Source organism: Trachypithecus francoisi, unplaced genomic scaffold (assembly GCF_009764315.1).
Source record: "Trachypithecus francoisi isolate TF-2019V2 unplaced genomic scaffold, Tfra_2.0 Lachesis_group1, whole genome shotgun sequence".
Lineage (NCBI taxonomy): Eukaryota > Metazoa > Chordata > Mammalia > Primates > Cercopithecidae > Trachypithecus > Trachypithecus francoisi.
Window position 1 is genome coordinate 177,434,104 of NW_022681454.1, and position 27,856 is coordinate 177,461,959.

Sequence of the window (27,856 nt, forward strand, 5' to 3'; positions counted from 1 at the left end):
TAATCCTGTCCTAAAAATATTTAAACAATTCTAAAACTATCTGTTGTAGACATTTCTGGCAAGCTTTGCAAATCATTTATTCAATACCTATTGTTCTTTCAGTACGTAAACACGAGAAAACTAACAGTCTTTCCTAAATTAACCTTTCAGTTGAAAATATTCCATGTCTTGGGGATCAGGTATTAGCCTAAGTGTGCCTCACTTTTCACAAAGATTCTATCAGACTTCTCTATAATATACTGGTGTAGATTACCTTTTAAAAGAGCCTCATGACACATTCGTTTTCAAATAAGATTATATTTAAAATATAGTGATAATATTGTTTGGAATAACTTTTTTTTTTTTTTGCGACACAATCTTGCTCTGTCACCCAGGCTGAAGTGCAGTGGCACAATCATAGTTCACTGTAACTGTAAACACCTAGACTCAAGTGATCCTCCCATCTCAGCCTCCAAAGTGGCTGGGACTACAAGTGCGCACCACCATGCCTGTCTATTTTCTTTTTTATTTCTTTTAGAGACAGGATCTCACTATGTTTCCCAGGCTGGTCTCAAACTCCTGGCCTCAACAGTCCTCTGGCCTTGTCCTCCCAAAGTGCTGGGATTATAGGCATGAGCCACTTGTGCCTTACCTGAATTCTCTATAGTATACTGGTATAGATTGTCCTTTAAAAGAACCTCATTTGGGAGGCCAAGGCGGGCAATCGCCTGAGGTCACGAGATCAAGACCATCCTGGCCAACATGGTGAAACACTGTCTTTACTAAAATACAAAAATACTAGCTGGGCGTGGTGGCACATGCCTGTAGTCCCAGCTACTAGGGAGGCTGAGGCAGGGGAATCACTTGAACCTGGGAGGTGGAGGTTATAGTGAGCTGAGATCATGCCACTGCACTCCAGCTTGGTGACAGAGAGAGACTGTCTCAAAAAAAAAAAAAAAATATATATATATATATATATATAATGATAGTCTTATTTGGGATAAACATAGTTTTATATACTTACAAAGTCAGGGCATACTTTAGATTTATTATGGACTGATTCTTAGCTAAAGAATGCAATGGAAACATCCTCTGAGAAGTTTCCATTCATTGTTAGTTTTTCCCTTACAGATTTTTCTTTAAAGAGTACATTTTATATTGTGGCAAATGAGACAACATAGCTACTATTTAGATAATTACATAAATTAAAGGCTATTATTTTAATAATATCCTAGGTATTCAGAAATTCAATATTAGCAATTATAGAGAAATTAGAGGAAGTTTATTATATGTAAGTCAACTTTTTCTTTTATATTTTTCTTTCAATATATTTTTCTTTTATGGATGAAATAGATCATGTAGATCTATTTTAATTTTATCACCTTCTTGCTTTCTTGGTCTACTAATTTCAAAGTTCTGTGTGCATTTTGAGACATTACTGAAAATACCCATTTGTCTTAAAGTTGGCTTCAACATTTTTAACATGAAAGATTTTTAAAAAAATATCATATAGTTATTACATTTTAATAGATCCAATTCAGGAATTAAAGTTTTCCCTTTTTCTCTCTTCTGTTTGCGTGACAGTTTGCAGATACTCAAATCCTTTTGCCTTTTTGTAATGATTATTTTATTTATTTCATTTTTTTTTGAGACAGAGTCTCACTGTCACCCAGACTGGAGTGCAGTGGCATGATCTTGGCTCACTGGAGCCTCTGCCTCCTGGGTTCAAGCGATTCTCATGCCCCAGCCTCCAAGTAGCTGGGGTTACAGGCATGTGCCACCATGTCCAGCTAAGTTTTTTGTTTTTGAGATGGAGTCTCGCTCTGTCGTCCAGGCTAGAGTGCAGTGGCGCGATCTCGGCTCATTGCAACCTCTGCCTCCCGGGTTCACACCATTCTCCTGCCTCAGCCTCCCGAGTAGCTGGGACTACAGGTGTGTATTTTTAGTAGAGATGGGATTTCACCATGATAGCCAGGATGGTCTTGATCTCCCGACCTCATAATCCGCCTGCCTTGGCCTCCCAAAGTGCTGGGATTACAGGTGTGAGCCATCATGCCCGACCAATTTTTTGTATTTTTAGTAGAGACAAGGTTTCACTGTGTTGGCTAGGCTGGTCTCAAACTCCTGGCCTCCAGTGATCTACCTGCTTCAGCCTCCCAAAGTGTTGGGATTACATGCATGAGTCACCATGCCTGGCCTTGTAATGATTTTTTTGTAATGATTTTTAAATAGAGATTTATATATTGGAAATGAATATGAGGTGTTTTTTTTTTTTTTTTTTTTTTTTTGAGACAGAGTTTTGCTCTTGCTGCCCAGGCTGGGTAAATGAATATGAGGTTTTAAAAATTAATTATGTATATATTAACCTTTGTATTTCAGGTTTTTTGTGACATCGTAAATATGAGCCCCACACAGTGGGACTTGCCTGTGGAACTGTGTTGCCGGCCTATGGCCTTTGTTACTCTTACAGGCCTGGATGTAGTTTATAATGCAGTCCATCGAGCGGTCTGGGACGCCTTCTGTGCCAATCGGAGAGCTGATCGAGTACCAATTTCTTTCAAGGTGCTCCCAGGTGACCATGAGTATCCCAAATGTAGACCCAAGGTAATGGCACTGTGCTGGTATGTGTTCTTTCCCTCTCTCTCTCTCGTGTGTGTGTGTGTGTGTGTGTGTCTTTTTTGTTCTGTTGTGTGTGCCAAGTTTATCAAGACAGTGGTCACAGCGGTGCATAAAGAAAGCCTTAGGCATTTTCATGTAATACACTGCATGTCTATTTAATAATAGTTCTTTTTTTTTAAACTCAGGAATCATTACTTCGTAAAGCTTCTAGCCTATGAACTTCGGTTTTCCCTTTTTTGTTTTTAGGAAGAAAACCCAAGTCTCCATATTTTTAACATCGTCCCCTCTAAAAGGAAGGTCTTGCAGTCCCCACCGTCATTACTAATGTCGTTTTTGAATCCCATGGTCTGTGTAATTTGGCTCAGTTTCACAGATTTCTTGAGCACTTGCTTTGTGATAGGCACCTGGAACTGTGCCACAAGCCAGTGATATGAGTTTAAGACAGAGTCCCTGTTCTTCAGGAGTTACACATAAACTAAGGCAGTTTCTTCATTGCAGAATGAAGAAAGGTATTAAGTTCAAAACTGACTTCTAAGGTGAATGACATAGTAAAGACTACTTTACCTTAGGTAATAATTATTATCATGATGCTAGTATCACTAATAGCTAACATAGTTGTAAAAAAAACAGTAAAACAGTTTGCTGTTTTAAGCAATTTATGTATATTGATTATTTGTTATTTATCATAATCTTATGAGGTTGGTTTGAAAGTTAGGTGATAAAACCCTTTTAGTTCTGAACCATACCCTTTTTTGTCCTTTTGTCCTAGAGCAGTGTCTCTGATCTCTGGACCAAGTATGTCATCATAACCTGGGTTATTTATTAAAAATGTAGATTGCAGGCCTCCTCAGTTGGTCTCTGGGAATATAGGACTTGGTCACTAGCTGATTATTTTGTGTGTGTTTGAGAACCACACACAGGAGACACCATTTCATCCAGCCCTGGAAACTGAGCTGTCTGAAATTGTGCAAATAATAGCATCCCAGCCCTGGCCCTTACACGATTATTTTTCTTTTCTTTTCTTTTTTTTTTTTTTGAGACGGAGTCTCGCTCTGTCCCCAAGGCTGGAGCACAGTGGTGCGATCTCGGCTCACTGCAAGCTCCGCCTCCCAGGTTCACGCCATTCTCCTGCCTCAGCCTCCCGAGAAGCTGGGACTACAGGCGCCTGCCACCACATCCAGCTAATTTTCTGTATTTTTAGTAGAGACAGGGTTTCACCGTGTTAGCCAGTATGGTCTCGATCTCCTGACCTCATGATCCACCCGCCTCAGCCTCCCAAAGTGCTGGGATTATAGGCTTGAGCCACTGCACCAGGCCTACACAATTATTTTTCTTTAGTGTCATGTTTGTGTCAAGAAGGCAGGGGGCCCAGCACAAGCCCTCTTTTCTCCTCTTTTAATGCTTGAATTCAAGCTGCTTTTCATTTCTCTATTCCCAGCTCTTGGCTGAGTCCCCATGTTATTTGGTGTCAGCTTTCCTTAGAGACCTCATCTTTCCTTAGTGGAGGCAGACATTGGATCAACATGAAGTGGAGTAGTCTGAGCCAGCACAGGTGATTTGGAAGGAATGTGAGGTTTCCACTGCATCCTTCAGGGCTAACATTCAAATCCACAGCATCCTTTTCCCACTCTGTGGCACTTAGTGCTCAGACCCAGGTGACTCCTGTGAGGCTTCTATTTAAGAATTGTGCTCTGCTTTTTACTTCATCCACAAGTGAGGTGAAACGCCATCACAGCAATATGTCTTTGAAATAAACAAAGCCATATTGGATTTTAAGTAATATTTTTTTTGAGCAGTTTTATAAGAACAGAAGCTGGAATGGTGAATAATATAAGTAGAACTTACCCGGAAATGGACTACTATTTTTTTTTTTTTTTACAAAGTATTTGAGACCCTTGACATCATTAGACATGCATCATCATTTTATGCATTCAGTTATGGGGCTGATAGAAACTCTTTGGCTTTAGTCATTCTTTAAATGGGAAGTATCGCTTCTCCAGGGTTGAGAGTCCACCTTCAACACTTTCTAGTTCTTTCTGAATCTGTAAGCCTGAGTTTCCTAATCAAAAACGGGAGGTGTGTATATTGAATGAGATCAATGCACATAAAGTGCTTGGCACTCAGTAACAGGTGGTTTCTGCTGCTCTCATGTAACTTCAATTTCTGCCAATGTTTGCAGAGAACTTCATATGAGTGGTACATTCCTAAAGGGATCTTAAAGACTGGCTGGATGAATAAGCATCTGAATCTGGTGCCAGCCCTGGTGGTTGTGTTCTATGAACTGGACTGGGATGAGCCTCAGTGGAAAGAAAAGCAGTCTGAGTGCGCCACCAGAGTGGAGATAGTCAGGTATGATCTTCTGTGTCAGGGCGGCTATTTCAGTTTGCACATGTGTGTTATTCACTAACATTTCTTGAAGGCAATGGGGTACCGTTCAGACTGCAGTAGTCACTTTGGGGATTGACTTCCAATTAATCTTGTTCTCTTCCTCACACGTAGCATAATTATTGACCGTATTTAGTGCTGGGTATGTGAAGAAATTTAGAAGACTAATTGGTCTCAATTTCCAAATGTTTTTCTTGTATTTATTATCTTTTTTGGAGACATAGTAATTTACTGTTTAGTCTCTTAAAACACTTTGCTTTATCACTATTTAAGTTTGAAATAATTTATTCTTTTTGATGACTACTCTGCAGTGTATCACCATAAAGAAGTAAGTTGCATTATAACTTTTACCTAGAAGTATGCGTTAATCTTTTCCTTTTAAGGAAGATTTTTAAGATTAGAAGATGTGAGATCATACTTTTAGAATTTAAATCATTGTGACATATATGTGCTTTGTGTGCAGGAAAAGATTTCTTCTGATCTTGGTTTTTTTAGTTGAAATTTATCTTTAGTTGAATTACCAAGGTTGTATTTTATGTGAAGTCATGAATACATTTTTTGAAGTTAAAATAATTAATGTTATTATTGCTTTTTCATTGCAGGCAAAGTTTACAAGGAAGAAACACAAAAGTTGCAGTCGTTCTGATTCAGAAGAAAACCCCTTTGCCCCCAGGTATCAAAAGTCTATTTAATTAATTAATTGTTTTATACCTCCAATTCTTATTAAAGGGAGATGGGGGTTTTTTGGATGTTTAAATCTTCTATGCATTCAGTTACAGGGCTGATAGTGCGTTAACTTTAAAAAGCACCAATGATACATGGGCAAATGCTTATTGTAAAAAATTAAAGATAGTAAAGAATGCAAATCTTAAGTCCTCTTCCCCTAGTTCCACTTATCTTCTTATGTAGGGGATATAGGAAGACATGTTTAATTCACAAAACAATTAATTCGCTTGAATTTTTTTACAAGAGTATAATTTTTTTTGGCTTCCAAAGCTTTCCCAAAAAGAATATAATTTACTTATCTAAGATAGATTTGAAACTGTATTCCTTATATGAAATTTTTTCATTAGTTTTCTGTAAGGCAAAGAAAAAGGCTGGATTTGTAGTTTTCTCTTGGAAAATTCCTTAGTTTCAGATTCTTATTTCCCCTTTCCCAGACTTTTGTAGACCAAAATATATTTTTGTTTCTGTGTTGAAACTTACAGCATCCAAAATGGTTTTGGAGACTTCTTTCATGAATTATTGTTTCCAGTTTTAGTTATGTTTTTTGAAATAGTTAAGTGGTATATCTGTTGGCATTACTTGGCCACCTATCCTGGCTCCGTAGAAAATTCCACAGTGTTTTCCTGACAGGCATATACTGTGTGACCTCTAAGAACCACACAGAGCTTTCAAGGAACCCGTGAGTCCTGTTGATGTGATAAAAGCCGTTTGGGTTTTTATTCCTAATTCTATTGTTCAGACTTGGGGAAATACTTATTTGGGAAGCACGTTAGTTATTTTATTTCTCATTCATCTCGATGGGGATTCTCAACAGGAGAAGATGTCATTGCTTCCGAAAGGGCTGCAGCTTTATGCAATGCATGTGAGCTCTCAGGAAAGTCTTTGTTTGTACTGCCGCACACTGACCACCTTGTGGGTTATATTATAAGGTAAGGAGAGGTCTTTTAAAGTTTTGTGTTTTTAGATTATTAAGAATTGAAAAATGTAGCTTAGACCCATTTATGTTTTTAAAAATGATGTTCATGAAAAACATTCATATGATACAGAGGCTATGGAGTAAAAATAAAAGTCTCTTTTGTCAAATTCTTAATCCTCTCCAATTCCTGGAGGTAACCAATATCAATGGTTTCTTTTTTTTTTTTTTTTCTGAGACGGAGTCTCGCTCTGTCACCCGGGCTGGAGTGTAGTGGCCGGATCTCGGCTCACTGCAAGCTCCGCCTCCCGGGTTTACGCCATTCTCCTGCCTCAGCCTCCCGAGTAACTGGGACTACAGTCGCCCGCCACCTCGCCCGGCTAGTTTTTTGTATTTTTTAGTAGAGACGGGGTTTCACCATGTTAGCCAGGATGGTCTCGATCTCCTGACCTCGTGATCCACCCGTCTCGGCCTCCCAAAGTGCTGGGATTACAGGCTTGAGCCACCGCGCCCGGCCATCAATGGTTTCTTAAGTTTCCTTCCAAAAAAATGTCTTTTTGTATAGGAAGAAATGTATGTATTTCTGTATAGTATCTATGCCACACCCACAACCACAAAAACATAAATGTGCTCGTTTGATAGACAGTGATCTTCCACTTAACCTTACCTCATGGACACTCTTCCATATGTGCATCTAGGTCAACTTTATTTAAAGAAGCAAAGTTTGTATGTTTTTCCATTATACTTTCCAGTAATTACCTAATGTCCTTGAGTGACATGTCTGTCCTCTTTTATGAGAGTGTCTCCACTCCATTCTGGCCTCTTTGCTTCATTCTTGAGATGTTGATGTATCTACGTAAGTAATTTTTTAGGAAGGGTCTGAGCCCTATCATATCTTAAATATCTTTATAAAGCCTTTGTGTGTAAAGGGCGGATTACCTGGAGACACATTACCTCAAAAATTACATGGCCATTATTCATTGTTTTGTAGCATTTATTGTTACACAGAAGTTTTGTAGTAGTACATTTTATGCTAGGATATGTTTAGATATGAATATTTTCATTGATTTTGACTGTAAAATGGTTTTCCTTTTTCATTCTGCATGTGTCCTTTGTTAACTCATGAAGAGTTTTATTTATTTTTGATTATTGCTTCTCTTGCATTTGTTTCTTTCTCGGAAGCAAACTTCTGAAAATGATCTGCTGCAGGAGGTTACCTGGCCTTCTCACTGGTATATAAATGACCAGGCTTCTAAGAAAGAGCAGCATAGATTTAGCAGAGAACATGCAGAGGAATGGGATCAAATGAAAAAATGAATTGCAAAGAAACCTAAATGCAGTTAGCAAAATAAACCTTCACACTGGAAGCAGTAAACAGTAGAATTCACACCACAGGAAATCAAGTCAGTGGTGCCGAAGATAACATTGAGATAATTGCTTGGAATTCAGAGGAAAAGAATAAATGAGTTTTGTTCCTTAAATGCAGACATATTACCAATAGGGAACAGAGAGAAGAGAGGGGCAGCTGGTAGCACACGCAGGCACTTTTCTTTCCACCAAGGCTCATCCCAGCGTCACACCTCGCCTCAACTCTCCAGGCCTGGACAGCTCCCCCTTGACTCTGCATTTCAGTGCTTTCCTATTCGCAGTGCTGTTCCTTGTCAGATGCTTTCATAGTCATGCCCACCTGCTAGCTCTCCTTTTCTGGGCTCTCTCTTACTCGACATTTAAGGCTTCAATGAAGCCTTCGTTAGAAAGCCATTGTCCTGTGTGCTACACCCTGCCATAATGACTCTTCACCGAGCAGCATTACCTTCCAGAGACTATTTGGCAATGCCTGGAGACTTTTATGATTGCCACAACTGAGGGGTTGCTGTATTGGGTTCTAGTGGGTAGAGGCCAGGGACGTTGCCATACACTGTACAGTGTACAGGACAGCCCTGCACAACAATTACCTGACTGAAATGTCAGCAGTGCTGAGCTTGAGAACCCTACCTTAACCATCAGTGACCTTGCCTGCCTCAGCGTTCAAATTTAGGCAGTTATGGATTCAAGACAAACAGAGGATGGGGCCCTGCCCTTAACCACTTGTAGTTTTGTTGTGGATAATGAAACATCTACATAAGGAGTACTTTGTCAAAATAACGGATGTAAACAGCAAGTTCCCTGGGTCCATAGCCTCCAGTGTGTGGATACAAGATGGGGAGTGCATGACAGTCCATTGGGGATAAGGAAGCACACAGACCCTTTCTTCAGATTTATAGTTTATCTTCAGAGGGAGAGTAACGCTGAATATCAGGACATCTTCATCTCATTGATCTGGGAGGGAAGTAGCAGAGCTACTGATGGCACACTTATTCCTGTGCTTTCAGAGCCTTTTGAGGTATTACATGTACATGCTACAATGATTTCATTAGTGTTTTTTTAAGTGTCAGAATGTTAGAATCTTTATAAAACTTGTATAATGCATTGGGAGTGATTGTGAAAATCTTTTGTATTGGAGAAGTTTGCTGATCATTTCAAAGCAAAATACAGGAGTTGTCCAAGTTAATGATTCGAGTAAGCATTTTTCTTTTATTAAAAAGTAAGTTTTCCCAACGTTCAGACCTTTCCTCTTAGGAGAGTAGGCTGCCTGTGTCATGCTTACTAGCAACTGTTTAAAAACCACACACATATTTTGCCTTTCAAAACAAAGGTGACAGTTGAATAATGAGTAAGAAAGCAAATGCTTCTCAGAGAAAAGTTGTGCTATAGAGAGAACATGCCAAAAATGGCTCTGGAAAATATTGGAAGCAGTTTTCTTTTCTTTTCTAAGATGGAGTCTCACTCTGTCACCCAGGCTGGAGTGCAGTGGCACGATCTCAGGTCACTGCAACCTCCGCCCCCCAGATTCAAGTGATTCTCCTGCCTCAGCCTCCCAAGTAGCTGGGATTACAGGCCATCTTGACCTGGCTGGTCTCGAACTCCTGACCTTAGGTGATCCGCCCACCTTGGCCTCCCAAAGTGCTGGGATTACAGGCGTGAGCCACTGTTCCCGGCCTTGAAAGCAGTTTTCTAATTAGTTTAAAATTATTTGAAGCAAAGAATTTCAATGGGCCTGAACTCCGTTGTTAAAAATACAAAACAATGTATGCAGATGTACAGATCCGTGCAGTTAGATTTTTGTCTCTGATCTTCGTCTTTCCATAAATTAAAACTCGGAACTGCCGTAAGCATTTGGCTGGGCGGGGATGATATTGAAGCAGTATTTCAGTCTCCCTTCTGTCCCCTTTTACTGAAAAGGCCGGAGGGGAAAGGAAAAAAAGGATGTAAGGACCCCACCCCCATCCCTCCCAGCCCCAACTGCTGCTCCTGCTTCTGCCCTTGTGCCTTTTATTTGCAGTCTTTAGCACACGATCTACCTTCAATATAACTTCCTTTTAAGTACACAGTAGTTCCTCCTTTTGTCCTCCAAAGTTGTGTGAATGTTTTTGCCTCTTAGGTACTTTACAAAATTCAAGAACACCCCTTTTAGACATAAATCTGCATCTATAACTTAGAAGCTACAATGTCCTAGAATGTCCTTTACCTGAAAACTGGTAGCTCCTCTCTTTCCTGGAATCAGTGCTAGTTTTTCAAAGTTAGTTGCAGTGGCTAAAATATATGTTTGTATGCTCTGAAAAATGTGCTTACTTGATATGTTAGTGCAGTGGTAGCAGAAAATGGACTCCAGCTGATTTTTATATTATTATTGCTAAGAGTAAATATACGTGTTTTCTAATAAGTTAGAATAGGGAGCAGTTTGTAATTAAAAGTTTAACCTAAATTATCTGGTAGGATAAATTCTATTTCAGGACAGGTCAAACAATAAGATATAGATAACTGTGTGCGTATTTGTATATAGGTATGTACGTGTGCATCTTGTCTAGCTCAAAACAAGCTGAGCAGGTTCCTACCTTCATAAAGAAGCTGATTTAAATGTGGAGACCGAAAGCATCCTTGTTAAATCCCACAGAGCACTGCAAGTGTCAATTCTGTAATATAGTTTGTAAGTTTTACAGGATTTCAGAGAAGAAATGAATAGATGCGATCTGGGAAGGTTTACGGAAGAGGAAGGTCTGCAACTTGCTTGAAGGTGTGGATTAGTGGGAGGAGGTAGTGTTTATTTCGTACAGAGGAATGTCATAAAAAAGCATGGACAGGCTGGGCTTGGTGGCTCAAGCCTGTAATCCCAGCACTTTGGGAGGCCGAGACGGGCGGATCACGAGGTTGAGACCATCCTGGCTAACACGGTGAAACCCCGTCTCTACTAAAAAAATACAAAAAATTAGCCGGGCGAGGTGGCGCGCCTGTGGTCCCAGCTACTCCGGAGGCTGAGGCAGGAGGATGGCGTAAACCCCGGGAGGCGGAGCTTGCAGTGAGCTGAGATCCGGCCACTACACTCCAGCCTGGGCGGCAGAGAGAGACTCCATCTCAAAAAAAAAAAAAAAAAAGCATGGACATTTGAAGTTCAGCTGGTTTAAATCACTAAACGGGAAGAGTGAATCAGTTGGATTTTTTTTATTGTAGAACAAAGAACACTCAAGGGCTCTTTCCTTAAAAGAGCATTCTTAAGTGTTTGGTGTTGCCTTAACAGCCTCATGTTTGAGTATCGGGTAAAAAAATTAGTCTTTTCAGCAACCCCCTTATGTCTTGACTAGATTTGTCATTTCTTTCTTTCTGTTTGTGAATTATAAGGTTATAAGGTTTTCTCCAAATGAACCTCAAATAATGAAGAAGTGTATGAATTAAAAAGTGGAAGCCTTGCAACACTTCCGCTCTGTATCCCGTGATGTCTCTGTAGCCTGTCACGGTGAACGCGAGGGGAAGATTTGACTCTGTGTCCCTCAGTTTAGAGGAAATAATAGCACTTACCAGGCCTGCTTCCTTTCAGTCTTCTGTATGGACTGTTGAACGGGTATTTTATCTCTAAGTGCACATTCAGCTTGAAAACTAAAACCACACTTATCTTTGGTATTTACTGAGACAATCTAGATTAATAATACTGATTCTCTATTTGAGAAGGATTTTTTTTGTTTTGTTTTTGTTTTTTTAATCATTCAGAATAGCCTGTAGACATATTTCTGGTTACCATAACATTAGACATTCTAGTCAGTGCCTCGTTGCTGTTTGCAATTTTTTTTTTTTTTTTTGAGACGGAGTCTCGCTCTGTCGCCTAGTCTGTAGTACAGTGGCGTCATCTCCGTTAATTGCAAGCTCCGCCTCCCGGGTTCATGCCAGTCTCCTGCCTCAGCCTCCCGAGTAGCTGGGACTACAGGCGCCCGTCACCACACCTGGTTAATTTTTTGTATTTTTAGTAGAGATGGGATATCACCGTGTTAGCCAGGCTGGTCTCGATCTCCTGACCTCATGATCTGCCCGCCTCGGCCTCCCAAAGTGCTGGGGTTACAGGCGTGAGCCACTGCGCCCGGCCCCTATTTGCAAAATTTAAAGGACAGCTTAGGTTAATACATTCCTTCACACATTATTTGGTTCAAGGTTGATTCTAATTTTGTCATATTTAAACATTTTTAAAACTACAGTTTTGAAAATAGAAAAATCTTAAAAGGCCGGACATGGCAGGGGCTCGTGCCTGTCATCCCAACACTTTGGGAGGTTGAGGCAGTTGGATTGCTTGAGTCCAGGAATTTGAGACCAGCCTGGGCAACGTGGCAAAACCTTGTCTCTACAAAAAATATAAAAATTAGCTGTGTGTGGTCATGTCTGCCTGTAGTTCCAGCTACTCTGGAGGCTGAGGTGGGTGGATCACTTGAGCCCAGGAGGCTGAGGCTGCAGTGAGACTTGATCCCACCACTGCACTCCAGCCTAGGCAACAGAGCGGGACCCTGTCTCTAAATAAATAAATAAATAAATAAAATTGTAACCTAGAAAATCAAATTTAAAATATAATATCTGATATTTAAGTTCATCTTTTATCTGGCTATGAGTTCTGCTTTCTTTCATGCCCTAGGCAGATAACTCCTAATGACTTCTTTTCACCAAAGAAAACTTGAGTTGTGTATCCATCTCTGGTCAGATTTTCTTGTTCCTGTGTAGGTGATAGAATGATGGACGACTTAAATCACACAAATGTTTTCACCTTATTTGCCAGTTCTCATTTTTGGTTCTTTGCCCATTAGTTTTCTTATTCCTTTAAATTCTAAATACTAAAATCACAAAAAAAGTGAAATCTAATTGAGTAATAACTTTTTTTCAGACTTTTTATAAAAATATAAAATAGTAGGGCAAATGTCCTTTTAGAGATTCCGACCAAATTTTAGGCTGGGAGCGGTGGCTCACACCTGTGATCCTAATCCCAGCACTTTGGGAGGGCAAGGTGGGTGGATCACTTGAGGTCAGGAGATCGAGACCAGCCTGGCTGGCCAACATGATAAAACTCACCTCAACTAAAAATACAAAAATTAACTAGGCGTTGTGGCACATGCCTGTAGTCCTAGCTACCCGGGAGGCTGATACACAAGAATCACTTGAAACAGGGAAGTGGAAGTTGCAGTGAACCAAGATTGTGTCACTGCACTCCAGCCTGGGTGACAGAGCCAGACCCTGTCTCAAAAAAAAAGAGATTATCAAGTGTTTATGAGTCAGAAAAAGGTATTTTTATTTGTTGTATCCTATATTATAAATAATTTTAAATGGCTTTTGGATGGTCTTGTTTTTAGACTTTTTAATCTGAAAATTCAGGTTATCTTTTGCTTCACTTTGTCTTATTCATAATGTAAAATAGATATTTCTGTCACCGTTTTACTTTCAGGTCTCACAAATATGATTCTTGAAAAGGTTGGTTTAAAATAACTGTAATATTTAAATGCTGGTTTGGTTTTCTTTAACAGATTGGAAAATGCCTTTTATGAACATGCACAGACTTATTACTACACTGAGATCAGAAGAGTAAAATCTCATAAAGAATTTTTGAATAAAACAACACACCAGGTACGTGATTTTTTGCAATAATAGAAGCATTCTAGAGTGGATTATTACTATTTTTGAGGTGATTATTACATGTTGTTAATACTTTAATGTTTTCAATGGTTTCAGCATTTCTAAAGATTTTTTTAAAGCTTTTAAAAATTAATTTGTTTTTAAATTAGACTCTTTGCTCTTAAAGTTCTTAAAGGTAGATTTTTATAAGCCTTCTTAACTGTACCCTTACTTGTGGGAATAATTCTTGGATTTCAGTTTTGAATATTTTTCTTCATTCTTTTATGTTTCCTCGTAATAAACATTATTATAATTTTCACATTTTAAATAGAATATGTATAATAGTGATTTTTTTTGTCTTTTTTTAGCTTTTATTTGTTAGGCATCAATTCAAAATAGCTTTCTTCAGTGAGTTGAAACAAGATACACAAAATGCGCTGAAGTAAGTTGTTAAGCTTTCAAACTAAATGTTTCCTATTTTTATATTAACAATAACATGAAATGGCAATTTCTGAATCTCAACCAAACTATAATTAATTTTAAAGTGTTCATATTGCTTAGATTTAGGAATTAGTCTAGAGATGAATGGAATATAATATTTTAGGATTTTAAAAATTTTTCATTTTTATTATTGGAAGTAAATTTCATTGTGTCATAAAGCTTTCTGGTTTGATTAATTAAATTTTGTGAGCCACAGAAATGTAATATTAAAATTTTCACCATCTTCTTGACTATTTTTTATGTGTATATTCAGTAAAATTCTTGTCAGAGACTGATTTAAACATTATCTAAATCAGACTTGACTTTTTTTTCCAAAATAAATTTTTATATGTACCTCTTCACGAATTTGCATGTCATCCTTGTGCAGGAGCCATGCTAATCTTCTCTCTATTGCTCCAATTTTAGTATATGTGCTGCTGAAGTGAGCATCAGACTGTTGATTTTTATAGGTTTATATTACTGGTACATTTATTGAATTCAAGTATTTTTTAATTTAAAAAATTTTAATATCAGTTGCATCATTTTCCATTTGAAGTCTCTGCTTAGAGCTTTGAAGATTAGTTGCAGATGTGTTGGCAGTGGTTCAACATTTTAGTCCTTTGCTTTTTACCAAGGAGAATTTAATGAAACTTGACCTCTTTGTAGCTTTAACTCCATTTTTGAAGACAAAGGTATTAAAAACAGCTAATTTATCCCAGAATTGAGGAGGGGAAAGAAAAATAAAAATAAATAAAAATAATTTTAGTATTCACAGGAATATTGCAGAAATATCTTCTCTTTGTTGTTTTGAGAGGTTTAAGGACCAGAGCACCAAGTTGTGTTTCCTGAATCTCAACAACTTCATGTAACTGGCTTTAATGTAGTTTATTTGTATTGTTTTGAGACAGAGTTTTGCTCTTGCTGCCCAGGCTGGAGTGCAGTGGCACGATCTCGGCTCATTGCAACCTCTGCCTACCGGATACAAGTGATTCTTCTGTCCCGTCCTCCCGAGTAGCTGGGACTATCAGCACCTGCCACCACACCCAGCTAATTTTTATATTTTTAGTAGAGACAGGGTTTCACCATGTTGGCCATGCTGGTCATGAACCCCCGACCTCAGATGATCCATCCGTCTTGGCCTCCCAAAATGCTGGATTTACAGGTGTGAGCCACTGCGCTTGGCCTGTAGTTCATTTTTATGGATGGTATTAGTTTAAATCCTCCAATTTCAGTTCTGTTCAAAAGTAATTCTGGAAAGAAATACTTTTACCTGGAGAAGTTATGAACAGACTTTTTCTATGAAAAGCCTGTTTTGAGATTTTCTCATTACCTTCCATGTGCAAGGTAGGCCCTGTTCCTACCAGGCCCTCCTTTCTCACTATGCTTCTCCTTCCGTATGAGCTGCCCTGAGGACATTTTTCCCTCCTCTGTAGACTTTCCCTGAGGCCAGTAATATTCACTTAACCTGTAGAGGTACTTGGGGTTAAAAAGCTGTTAACCTGTACTGTCTTTTTTTTTTTTTTTTTTGAGATGAAGTCTCGCTCTGTCACCCAGGCTGGAGTGCAGTGGCACAATCTCAGCTCACTGCAACCTCTCCCTCCTGGGTTCAAGGGATTCTCCTGCCTCAACTTCCTGAGTAGCTGGGATTACAGGCATGTGCTACCACACCTGGCTAATTTTTGTGTTTTTAGTGGAGACGGGGTTTCACCACGTTAGCCAGGCTGATCGCAAACTCCTGACCTCGAGTGATCCGCCCACGTCAGCCTCCCAAAGTGCTGGGATTACAGGTGTGAGCCACCATGCCCGGCTGACCTGTGCTGTCTTGATATCACCTTTGCTAATACAATTTCTATTTGTTTGAGAGCCTGTAATGGTACTTTAAAATACTTACGTTTTTTAGCAGAATGCTTATTTTTCTGGACAGTTGTCCAATTTCCTTTTTTAAGTTACCTGTTTGTTATTGACCGATGTTGATGATGAAAATAACAATGCACATGTCATGGTTCTATTCTTTATGAAATCATTGATTCCTCTCACATACATTTGTTAATAGCTCATTTATCAGGAAACCAGAGATTGACATTATTGAGCACTAAGAAATGTTGAGTAACTATTCTGTTATTTCTAGTGATTTGGTTGTAGAAATTGTTTATTAAACTAATTTATATCATTATTAACCACCCTCCCCATTTAGGAATTATAGGACCGCCTATAATCTTGTACACGAATTGAGAGCCCATGAAACTAATATTCTGGAAATTAAGACTATGGCAGGATTTATAAACTACAAGGTAATAGTTCTGCTTCCAAATACAGGGAATTTGTGTTTAAATATTCAATGATCTTTTTAAAATTTGAATATCAAAATTAGTTTCTTGCTCTGAAAAGTTAGTATTTGATTAATTATGATCTCTCCTTTTATATCCTTTTTCTCAGAAGGGCCTTGATTCTTAGTAGCCTATTTATAGTAGTTGTGTTTTGAATTGATAAATTCTAGAGGTTTCTAAAGTTTGGAAGGTTTTTTAGTTTTTGTTTATTTGTTTTTCAGTGGGAGCAAGGAGGAGTTGAGAAGAAAGCTGCCTGTATTACTGAGTTTTAAAAGATAAAATTATTAGAACTATGTGACTCCTTGGTTTAATGGCACAGAAGAGGTGTATCTATTCACCTTAGAGGAAACTTTTTTTTTTTTTTTTGAGACGGAGTTTCGCTCTGTTGTCAGGCTGGAGTGCAGTGGTGGGATTTCGGCTCACTGGAACCTCTGCCTCCCGGGTTCAAGCGATTCTTCTGCCTCAGCTTTCCGAGTAGCTGGGACTACAGGCATGCGCCGCCACACCCAGCTACTTTTTGCCTTTTTAGTAGAGATGATGCTTCACCATGTTGGCCAGGATGGTTTCGATCTCTTGACCTCGTAATCTACCCGTCTCGGCCTCCCAGAGTGCTGGGATTACAGGTGTGAGCCACCGTGCCCAGCCAGAGGAAACTTTTATACCTACTGTTTGAGCATTTTATTTTGAGATTGTGCATCACAGGAATAGATGCCCTCAGAAGTCAAGCAACAGCTATTTGGTTTGATTTTAGTTTTTTCACATTTATATTAAAGATGCCTGACACTGTGTTGGTGATGTATGGCCAAATAGATGCTTTAATTCACTGTTTTTTTTCTAATAGGAAAAGATTAGAAACAACCCAATTATAAGTGATTGGTTATGTAAATTATAACTGTAAACAAAGGAATATTAAAAGCTATGGAGAATAAGGCAACTCTATGTAGTGATATGGAATGATACCCAAAATATATTGCAAGATGAATAAAGTCACAGAGTAGCATATTTAGTGTGATGTTGTTATTTGTATAAAAACAATAGTTTTATAGAAAGGCATACACATACTTACCTGTGTTTAGAATATATCAGGAAGCATATGGCAGAAACTGCCTCTAGAAAGGGAAAGTAGATGGCTGAGGGACAGGAATGGATGAGACACTGACTTTTCATATGTTCCTTTGTACTTAAAAAATAAAAGTGAAAATTGTAACAAGCATATGGAAATACATTTAGGCTTTGTTTCTTCCTTTTTTCCTTTTACCCCAAGTACGTAAATATTAGTACTATTTTGAAATAGCATACCAGACACAAAATTTTCAAGAATTTCTGTAATACTTGTTTGATATAGAGGTAACTTTGCTTTAATTATGCTACAGAAAATCTTTAGCTTTATGGCAAATCTAAAACTGAAAATTGATCAATCTTTTCTGTTACCTGTTGGACATCGTTTATTTTAGTCCATCTTTATGTTCTTCATTGGGGATAATTTAAAATTCTATTCCACGTTTTTTAAAAGCTTTTCTAAAGTTTAGAATAAATTATGTACAAACACTGAGTTATTTTATTTCATTTCTAAAAGGGATATATAACCTTTGGTTTTAGCATAACCATTCTGATGAGGAAAATTAATTGTATTGCAAAGAGCTTCAGAAAAGGAAATGTCATAGTCTTTTTTTAATGTGATTCTCAAAATAGTTTTTAAATGAATATGCCTTTTGACTTTCTTTTTTTCCCTTTATTTTGGGATCAATTTTACATTTTGCAGATCTGTAGGCTGTGTTTTCAACACAACACCCCATTAGATGCAATTGCTCAGTTCCGGAAACACATCGACTTGTGTAAGAAAAAGATTGGAAGTGCAGAGTTGTCTTTTGAGCATGCTGCATGGATGTCTAAACAGTATGTTTTACATTGTACTTTTAGAATATTTTTAAAAATAATATATAGTACTTGGAGAAATAGCATGGACTCTGGTTCTAAAACTGAACCAGTTTTTTGGTCACTAAGTAGGTTTTTGATGATGTAGCATAAGTATGTTTGTATGTTTCTGGTAATACTGTAGATTGATATTGTTTGTATACAGTTCCTTAATGGCAATTATTTAGTTCATGGTACCATCTTTTTCATTCAACATATATTTATTGAGTCTCTACCATGTGTCTAGGTCCTGAGGATATAGCAGTAAACAAAATTCCTGCTGTCCTGGAGCTTACTTTTTGAGAATGAAGTTTAAAAATTGCTAAAATGAAATTGTTCCCAGGAACTTGGGTGTATTTGTTTGAGTGGTAGGAACTATATTGAGATTTAGTTTGATGGTATATTTATGAAGACTTGTTAGAAGAGATGACTTAAATATAGAACCTATCTGTAGCCTACAGTTAGTGTGTATTAATATTTACAAAGAAATTACAACAAATATTAACTGTTCATCACTAGCACCATTTTAATACAATCTGCTGAGATTAAGATTCCCAGGATGAATTACCAGAAATAAGCTTCTTTTTCTTTTCATTCCTTTTTATTTCTTGATTTTTTTTTTTCTTTAAGATTCCAGGCCTTTGGAGATTTATTTGATGAAGCGATTAAGTTAGGGTTAACAGCTATTCAAACTCAGAATCCTGGTTTCTATTACCAGCAGGCAGCATACTATGCCCAGGAGCGGAAACAGCTTGCAAAAAGCCTCTGTAACCACGAAGTAAGTTACTGACTCCACATTATCTAGCACGTAGAAAAGTTATTCTTCTTTTGAAAGAAGCTAGAACTGATTGGTGTCGATAATTTTTTCCAAGTCTTTAAATTTAATGAGTTTTTATTTTTTATAGTTTTAGGAATTACATTGATTTTTGGTTTTAGCCCGAGTACTCTATTTTCACCTGTGAATTGAGCAGACATTTTTCTTTGAAGAACTAACTTATTTTTGGCAGTAAGTTAGTGACTATTTAGACAAGAGAAAATTACTTTAAAGTAAAAGCCGCATTTTCATCCTTGTTACACTATAAATCCATTGTTTTGTTTCTACGATCACTGCTGTAAGAGTTTGGAAATATGTTTTGACCCACTGGAGGGGATAACTTTTGACTTCTTTCTCTTCCTGGGGTTTCCTGTATGGAGACTCTTTTTTGGAGAGGGAGTCTCGCTCTTGTTGCCCAGGCTGGAGTGCAGTGGCGCAATCTCGGCTCACTGCAGCCTCCACCTCTCGGGTTCAAGTGATGCTCCTGCCACAGCCTCCTGAGTAGCTGGGATTACAGGTGCCCGCCGCCACCCCGGGCTAATTTTTGTACTTTTAGTAGAGATGGGATTTCGCCATGTTGGCCAGGCTGGTTTCGAACTCCTGACCTCTGGTGATCCGCCCGCCTTGGCCTTCCAAAGTGCTGGAATTACAGGCGTGAGCCACCGCGCCCGGCCTCCTGCGTGGAGACTCTTTAAGGGTCTGAGGAATAGTGTTAATTGCATAGTTTCTTAAACTTGATATTTCATTTTGCCTTTTTCTTGGATAATTACGTTTAGATATCAGTTTTCCTATAAACACCTTTAAAATAAGAACGTGGTATACATATTTAATACATTTATATTTATAGAGTTACATCAGTTTATTTTCACTTAAAACCTACAGTTCTCTGAAGATGAGTAAATATTATCAGTAGTACTATCTTTAAAACTGTTCTGGCCGGGCGCGGTGGCTCAAGCCTGTAATCCCAGCACTTTGGGAGGCCGAGACGGGCGGATCACGAGGTCAGGAGATCGAGACCATCCTGGCGAACACAGTGAAACCCCGTCTCTACTAAAAAATACAAAAAACTAGCCAGGCGAGGTGGCGGGCGCCTGTAGTCCCAGCTACTCGGGAGGCTGAGGCAGGAGAATGGCGTAAACCCGGGAGGCGGAGCTTGCAGTGAGCTGAGATCTGGCCACTGCACTCTAGCCTGGGCGACAAAGCAAGACTCCGTCTCAAAAAAAAAAAAAAAAAAAAAAACTGTTCCAAAAACAAATAGATTGCATATTAATACTTAATGATTTTTTTCTCTGAAATGATGAGTTAACTGTTTTTGCCATGTTATTTGTATGATTTATAATTTTATTGTATGTATTATATTTCAAAAGTTTGGCATATTCTAATTTGAACACAGTATTTTAAAAAGTGATTAAAACTAGATTTTATAAGAATGTAAGGAACTGGACATTAATAAATATCATTGGTTAAAATGTAAAATAATATTTCCATCAAATAATAATTTGAGAAGCTTTAAAACTATGCATATCTTTTGACCTAGAATTTAATTTTTGGAGATATTAAGGCAGCTAATAAATTCTGAGATAAGTACCAAAATTTATTTATAAAGTTGTTCTCACAGATTTATTAATTGTAAAATAGAAATAAGATGAATAGCTGTAGGGAATTCATTAAAATATGCACTAGCAAGCAGCCATGAAAAATGATGTTTTAGAAGAATATTTCATGCTGGGTTAAATATACAGAATATGTTTAAATGAAAGAAGGAGGTTGAAAATTAATCATTCACAAATTTTTGCCTGTGAAATCTGGAAGAATGATAACATACTTTCTTAATAGTGGGAGTTGGTAGTAGGTTTATAAGTAATTTAGATTTTCATCCTTTTCCTTTTGGATGTTTTCTACATTTGTCATGTGTTACATTTTGGTTTCAGAGGGAAAAGTTAAAAAGAAGAAAAAGAAAGCACTGTAAATCTGTCAGTTCTGGTGCCAGAAATATTCCCCCACAATACAGCATTTCATAGAGAAGTGATAAAGAGGGAAATCGTGTCTTCTTTGTCAAACTCCTTGTGACATTGTTTTCATTTACACAAACAGCATGGATGCATGTGGAATAAATATAGAACATAATTTGCAATATAGTTTTACTGGCTTATTAGAGCAAAGATTTAAAAAAGTGAAGAAATTACTGTGAAATATTCATCAGAATCAGATTGATTTTTATAAGACTACCTAAATATTAAATGAAACATTTTTAGCTTAATTTTTGTTAAAATTTATGTTAAAATATTCACAAATTTGATAATTGAATGTATGTTTGGTGGTTGTATTTATGAAAAGTTTTTTGTTCAATCCAAGATTGGGCAAGAGTTGATTTGCAATGAGTTCCATAAACTATTATTTAGGTTTGTGTTTTAATTTACAGGCTTCTGTAATGTATCCCAATCCTGATCCCTTAGAAACACAAACAGGCGTTCTTGACTTTTATGGACAAAGATCATGGCGACAAGGAATACTAAGTAAATAATTTTTCCCTCCATCCTTTCCTCTCAACCTCAAAAGGCAGCAATAGCTATAATAGATTTTCCATTGGCTGCAGGTGCATAAGAAATGATGTTGAAGTAAAAATGTGTGCTTTTTAAACATTGTTTTCATTTTTAGAATGCTTTGTATGTATCACTACATCTTAGAGTGACTTTCTAATTAAAGTCATTGATGTGATTAAAACATTTATCTGGGTGTGGTGGCACATGCCTGTAGTCCCATCTACTTGGGAGACTGAGGCGGAAGGATTACACCTGTGAACAGCCACTGCACTCCAGACTGGGCAACATAGTGAGACCTCATCTCAAAAAAAAAAAAGTACAACATTTGAACATCTTTTGTTTTAAATGACACATGCCACTGCTGTCTTATTTCAATATTTTAATTCCAGTTAACTTTAACAATTGATTTGACTTTTTAAAACAGCATTAACTTGTATTACCTTAACAACAATTTCTCTGCATTTTTTTAATGCTTTATACATAATTTAATTCAAGCAATTGAACTAGAACTGTTAAATTACTGGCTAGGCGAAGTGGCTCATGCCTGTAATCCCAGTGCTTTGGGAGGCCAAGGCAGGAGGATTGCTTGAGGCCAGGAGTTTGAGACCAGCATGGGCAACATAGGGAGACCCCATCTCTACAAAAAAATACAAAAATTAGCCACACATAGTGGCACGTGCCTGTAGTCCCAGCTACTTGGAAGGCTGAGATGGGAGGATCACTTGAGCCTAAGAGGTTGATGCTGCAATGAGCTGTGATTGTACCACTGCACTCCAGCCTGGGCAACAGAGCGAGACCCCATCTCAAAAAAAAGAAAAAAAGGAAATGATTTAATCTCCAGTGAGTGTATCCTCTATAGAGGATGATATTAACATTGCTTTTCAGATCATTGATTCCAGTAGGTAGAAGAACATGGAGCTCAATAATGTTCCCATCAGAACAGAACACGGAAGTTTCCATGTTAATAAAGCTGCCTCTTAGCATCTTTAAGATTCTAGAATGTTGAAGAATCTGAAATGATTATATTAAATAAAGGTTTCAAGGAGTGTACACATACAATATTCACGTGAACATTTATATTAAATGAGCTATCTAGAATGGGTTGTGTCTCATCTTACACAGGTTTTGATCTTTCTGATCCTGAAAAAGAAAAAGTGGGAGTTCTTGCCATTCAGCTGAAGGAGAGAAATGTTGCTCACTCTGTAAGTTTTGTGTCCAATATAAACTATTTTTTACACTGTTAAAAAAATATATTTGTATTGCAATGTTTTGCACTCTACTTTTTCTACTAGGAAGTCATCATAACTCTCCTGAGCAATGCTGTCGCACAGTTCAAGAAGTATAAGTGCCCGCGAATGAAAAGTCACCTAAGTATGTATCCACAAACGTCACCATTGCATGCAACTTTGAATGACTTTAAATTACATACATAAATCTTCTTTCCTTTATAGTGGTTCAGATGGGAGAGGAATATTATTACGCAAAGGATTATACCAAAGCTTTGAAGTGAGTCTTGTTCACGATTTACTTTTACAAGTATTTGGATTATCTGAAGTGAAATTGAAATAGAAATCGGTGTGGAAGGAGTTCGTATTTTCACGTTTATTTCTATTGCTGTTAAACTCCATTTTGTAATGTGTTTTCAAGTGCCATTAATGGCACAATCTTTTTCAGCATTTTAAGAAATCTCACGTTTAGCTAAATAGGAGAATAGCTGTTCAACCATCTCAGTAAGATTTTTCTAAACTTACATAAAATGAGGAAAGTACTTTTTTCTCCATGAACTCTTCAAACCCTTTCTTGTGAAGCCGGTTCAGTATTACATTTTGTCTTCTTTGAGGTTGCTGGATTATGTGATGTGTGATTATCGGAGTGAAGGGTGGTGGACTCTGCTCACGTCTATATTAACTACAGCTCTGAAGTGCTCCTACCTCATGGCCCAATTAAAGGATTACATTACTTACTCCCTAGAACTCCTTGGCAGAGGTAACCTGATGTTTTTTGAGTAAAATTCTTGATATATAAAATTATTTAGTACCTTTAAGCTTTTTAAAATTTAAAGAATAATTCGGTTCCAGATAATTAGTATACTTTTACTATGTGCATATCACTGTGCTTAGTCATCTTAAAGAAGTATTTTATAAAGTTTTTAAAACAATAAATGGGGGTAGTAGACTTAATTATAAGTACTTACAATGTTTTTCCTTCATTCTTCATACTAGCTTCAACTCTAAAAGATGACCAAAAGTCTCGGATAGAAAAGAACCTCATAAATGTTTTAATGGTAGGTTGGAATTGTTTATATAGAGTGTGGTATTAGGAATATGTATACCTATATCTATATCAACTAATGCAAGTCGTGGTTTTTTTTCAACTAGTTGAATGAATGTTAACTCTGTGTTGATGCAGAATGAAAGTCCTGATCCAGAACCCGACTGTGATATCTTCGCTGTGAAAACTGCTCAGAAGCTGTGGGCAGACCGGATTTCTCTGGCTGGCAGCAATATTTTCACAATAGGAGTACAGGACTTTGTGCCATTTGGTAGGTAGCTAACATCTACAGTATGATGTCAGAGAAATTGTCTTTCTCTACAAAATGAATAGATGCGGAATAATAAACACAAAAGTCAAGAAAGAATTTTCAAAGTAGAATCATGTTATAGATAAACTGATTTTTGTGTGTGTATCCCCTCAGTGACTTATAAAGATAGTTAGGATCTTAAATACTTAATTTATGTTTTAAGATATACTTTGCTCATTTGTAGTTCAGGTGTTATTGGAAACACTTGATACTTATTTAAAAGGTTGTGCTTTACTGTCTAGGTGGGTATTTTGAAATAATAAATTTATTTTCTTTTTCGTTTAAAATCTTGTCCTCTACATTTCAAGAGTAGCTGTATTTTTAAAATTAAAGATGGTTTTGAAGCTATATTTATTTAAATTTTATTTTATATTATTTATGTATTTATTTTATTTTTCTTTTTTGAGACAGGGTCTCACTCTGCCGCCCAGGCTGGAGTGCAGTGACATGATGTCAGCTCACTGCAACCTCTGGCTCCCAGGTTCAAGCGATTCTCCTGCCTCAGCCTCCTGACTAGCTGGGATTACTTACAGGCGTGCACTACCATGCCCAGATAATTTTTGTATTTTTAGCAGAGGTGGGGTTTCACCATGTTGGCCAGGCTGGTCTTGAACTTCTGACCTTGGGTGATCTGCCCGCCTGAGCCTCCCAAAGTGCTGGGATTACAGGCATGAGCCACCACACCTGGCCTATTTATTATTCTTTTTGAGATAGAGTCTCGCTCTGTCGCCCAGGCTGGAGGGCAGTGGTGTGACCTTGGTTTACCACAACCTCCACCTCCTAGGTTCAAGTGATTGTCCTGCCTCAGCCTCCCTAGTAGTTGGGATTATAGGTGTACACTACCACGCCCAGCTAATTTTTGTATTTTTAGTAGAGACAAGGTTTCACCATGTTGGCCAGGCTGCTCTCAAACTCCTGACCTCAAGAGATCGCCTGCCTTGGCCTCCCAAAGTGCTGGGATTACAGGCGTGAGCCACTGCGCTCAGCCTAAATTTTATTTTTATAATAAAAAGAGCTCATTTGTCTCTTGAAATGCCTTAAGTGCAGAAGTCAGTAAGAATGGTCAGTGCAGATGTATCTTTCTGAAGAATGAATTTGGTTGACAGGATGTTGTGGGTCATGGGTATCTGGTTGTGCATAACGCAGCCCTTGTGTTTTATTTCTAGTACAATGCAAAGCCAAGTTTCATGCCCCAAGTTTTCATGTTGATGTTCCCGTTGAGTTTGATATTTATCTGAAGGCTGATTGTCCACATCCCATTAGGTTTTCCAAGCTCTGTGTCAGCTTTAATAACCAGGTAATGGTGCCGTTTCATGTGTTTTTACCACGTTTATCTTATTGAAGCTTGTGTTAACCTAAATAAAATGAGCTTAGTGAATTTTATGTCTGATGGTTTCATAGTAACAAATGAACTTTGATAAGGTCTATTTAAAAATATATTTCTAGGGCCGGGCATGGTGGCTCATGCCTGTAATCCCAGCACTTTGGGAGGCCGAGGTGGGCAGATCACAAGGTCAAGAGATCGAGACCATCCTGGTCAACATGGTGAAACCCCATCTCTACTAAAAATACAAAAAAATTATCTGGGCATGGTGGCACGTGCCTCTAGTCCCAGCTACTTGGGAGGCTGAGGCAGGAGAATCACTTGAACTCGGAAGGCGGAGCTTACAGTGAGCTGAAATCGTGCTGCTGCACTCCAGCCTGGGCTACAGAGCGAGACTCTGTCTCAAAAATAATAATTTATATATACACACACACACACACACACACACACACACATATATTTCTAAACTTCTAGCAATCCAAGTTTACATTTTGCTTACTCCAATTTTTGTTTTCATTCTATGTTTATGAAGTCTAAGAATTCTCTGTGTTTGTGTGTGTATATATGTACCCACACAGTATATGTATATATATATACTTTTTAATTTTGTCTTTTTTGAAACGGGGTCTCGCGCTGTTGCCCAGGCTAGAGCGCATTGGTACAATCATAGCTCACTGTAGCCTCAACCTTTTGGACTCAAGAGATCCTGCCACCTCAGCCCCCTAAGTAGCTGGAACTACAGGCACCTGCCCCATGTCCAGCTAATTTTTGTATTTTTTGTAGAGACAGGGTTTCGCCATGTTGCCCAGGCTGGTCTCAAACTCCTGGGCTCCAGTGATCCACCAACTTCAGCCTCCCAAAGTGTTAGGATTACAGGTGTGAGGCATCACATCTGGCCTTATTTTTTTTATAATGTATACTTGAATTCCAAATAAGTTATGTTCAGAATGAATAAAATTTTTTTTTTTTTTTTTTTTTTTTGAGATGGAGTCTCGCTCTGCCGCCCAGGCTGGAGTGTAGTAGCTGGATCTCAGCTCACTGCAAGCTCCGCCTCCCAGGTTTATGCCATTCTCCTGCCTCAGCCTCCTGAGTAGCTGGGACTACAAGCGCCCATCTTCTCCCCCAGCTGGTTTTTTGTATTTTTTTTTTTTTTTTAGTAGAGATGGGGTTTCACCGTGTTCGCCAGGATGGTCTCGATCTCCTGACCTTGTGATCCGCCCGTCTCGGCCTCCCAAAGTGCTGGGATTACAGGCTTGAGCCCCACCGCGCCCGGCCTATGAATAAAATTTAAAAAATAATTTGGTTTATATTCTACTTCTGCATTATTAGTTAATGTTACTAGTTTATGGTTATAAAACTAATTTATGTTTGATATTTAAAAAATTGAAATGGAATAGATGGATATAATGTGAAAAGTAAATGTGTGTCTTCTTTCCACTCCATTCTCCCACACACCCTCTATGTTAACTTCTTGAATAACCTAGACATTTTCTGGGCACGAATATATAAGCAACTTTTCTTCTTGCAGAATTGGGATCGTATCATATTTCCTGCATTTGAATATATTTGAAGCATTATATAGTATATTGTCAAGTACTTCATTACAACTGTGTTATTATCTCATTTAGTAGATAATCATCTTTTGATTACCCAGAAAGTATAGTGAGTCTTTCACCAACAAGCATTTATTGAGAGTTACGATATTCTTAACATGCTGAATCTGAGTATAGCATATGTCGACCTCATTAAAATGTAGGCATTTTGGGGACAAGGGCCAGGACAGAATCAAAGATTGTCCAAGTAGGTAATGAAGACTAAATGGCGTTGTATAGGCGAGGAAGAAGTACAGCTGTGGTGCGCATGCTGGAGAAAAGGGAGGGAGTTCCAAGAATGAAGATGAAATTACAGTAGGTCCAAAAGATGGGAGGGGAGAACATGTTTGGCAGTGAGAAAACACTGCATGGAAACAGAAGTGCACAATCTGTGTTTCTGGTGAAGTCAAACTCACTAGATCAGAGGGTTTATAATGCTGAGTATGGGAAATGAGGCCAGGTGGCTTAAAGGAACCTTGAAGAGTTAAGCGGGGATAGGCTAGCAAACAGATGTCTCTCAAGATTTATTCATTCTTTTATCTGTGTTTTATTTATTGGATGGTGATAGAGAAACGATGTTATCTGTTTTACTAGAATTTGATTCATAAGCAATGAAAAATATCTCTAATATAAATGATTAAATGAAGCTGGGTCACCTGAAGATCAGTATGTTTTATTCAACTTCAGACCCTTACCCAGGGA

General features: G+C 38.0%; 1 protein-coding gene and 1 non-coding gene across 2 annotated transcripts in view; one reads left to right on the forward strand and one right to left on the reverse strand.

The window, feature by feature from the left end:
* The window catches only part of TRAPPC11 (trafficking protein particle complex 11), a 60,672-nt gene that overhangs the window by 1,844 nt on the left and 30,972 nt on the right, over positions 1-27,856 (forward strand). Inside the window, exons 2-18 of the mRNA XM_033215774.1 lie at positions 2,359-2,583; positions 4,778-4,947; positions 5,586-5,656; positions 6,524-6,638; positions 13,492-13,591; positions 13,948-14,021; positions 16,254-16,350; positions 18,149-18,282; positions 18,931-19,078; positions 21,537-21,630; positions 22,780-22,859; positions 22,950-23,028; positions 23,109-23,163; positions 23,498-23,643; positions 23,880-23,941; positions 24,067-24,199; positions 25,405-25,535. Coding sequence (XP_033071665.1) covers positions 2,380-2,583; positions 4,778-4,947; positions 5,586-5,656; positions 6,524-6,638; positions 13,492-13,591; positions 13,948-14,021; positions 16,254-16,350; positions 18,149-18,282; positions 18,931-19,078; positions 21,537-21,630; positions 22,780-22,859; positions 22,950-23,028; positions 23,109-23,163; positions 23,498-23,643; positions 23,880-23,941; positions 24,067-24,199; positions 25,405-25,535 — 1,893 coding nt within the window. The 5' untranslated portion in view covers positions 2,359-2,379. The remainder of the gene's footprint in view (positions 1-2,358; positions 2,584-4,777; positions 4,948-5,585; positions 5,657-6,523; positions 6,639-13,491; positions 13,592-13,947; positions 14,022-16,253; positions 16,351-18,148; positions 18,283-18,930; positions 19,079-21,536; positions 21,631-22,779; positions 22,860-22,949; positions 23,029-23,108; positions 23,164-23,497; positions 23,644-23,879; positions 23,942-24,066; positions 24,200-25,404; positions 25,536-27,856) is intronic.
* Positions 14,403-14,509, reverse strand: LOC117086439. The gene has a single exon (XR_004438352.1). It is a non-coding gene; the product is annotated as a U6 spliceosomal RNA (small nuclear RNA).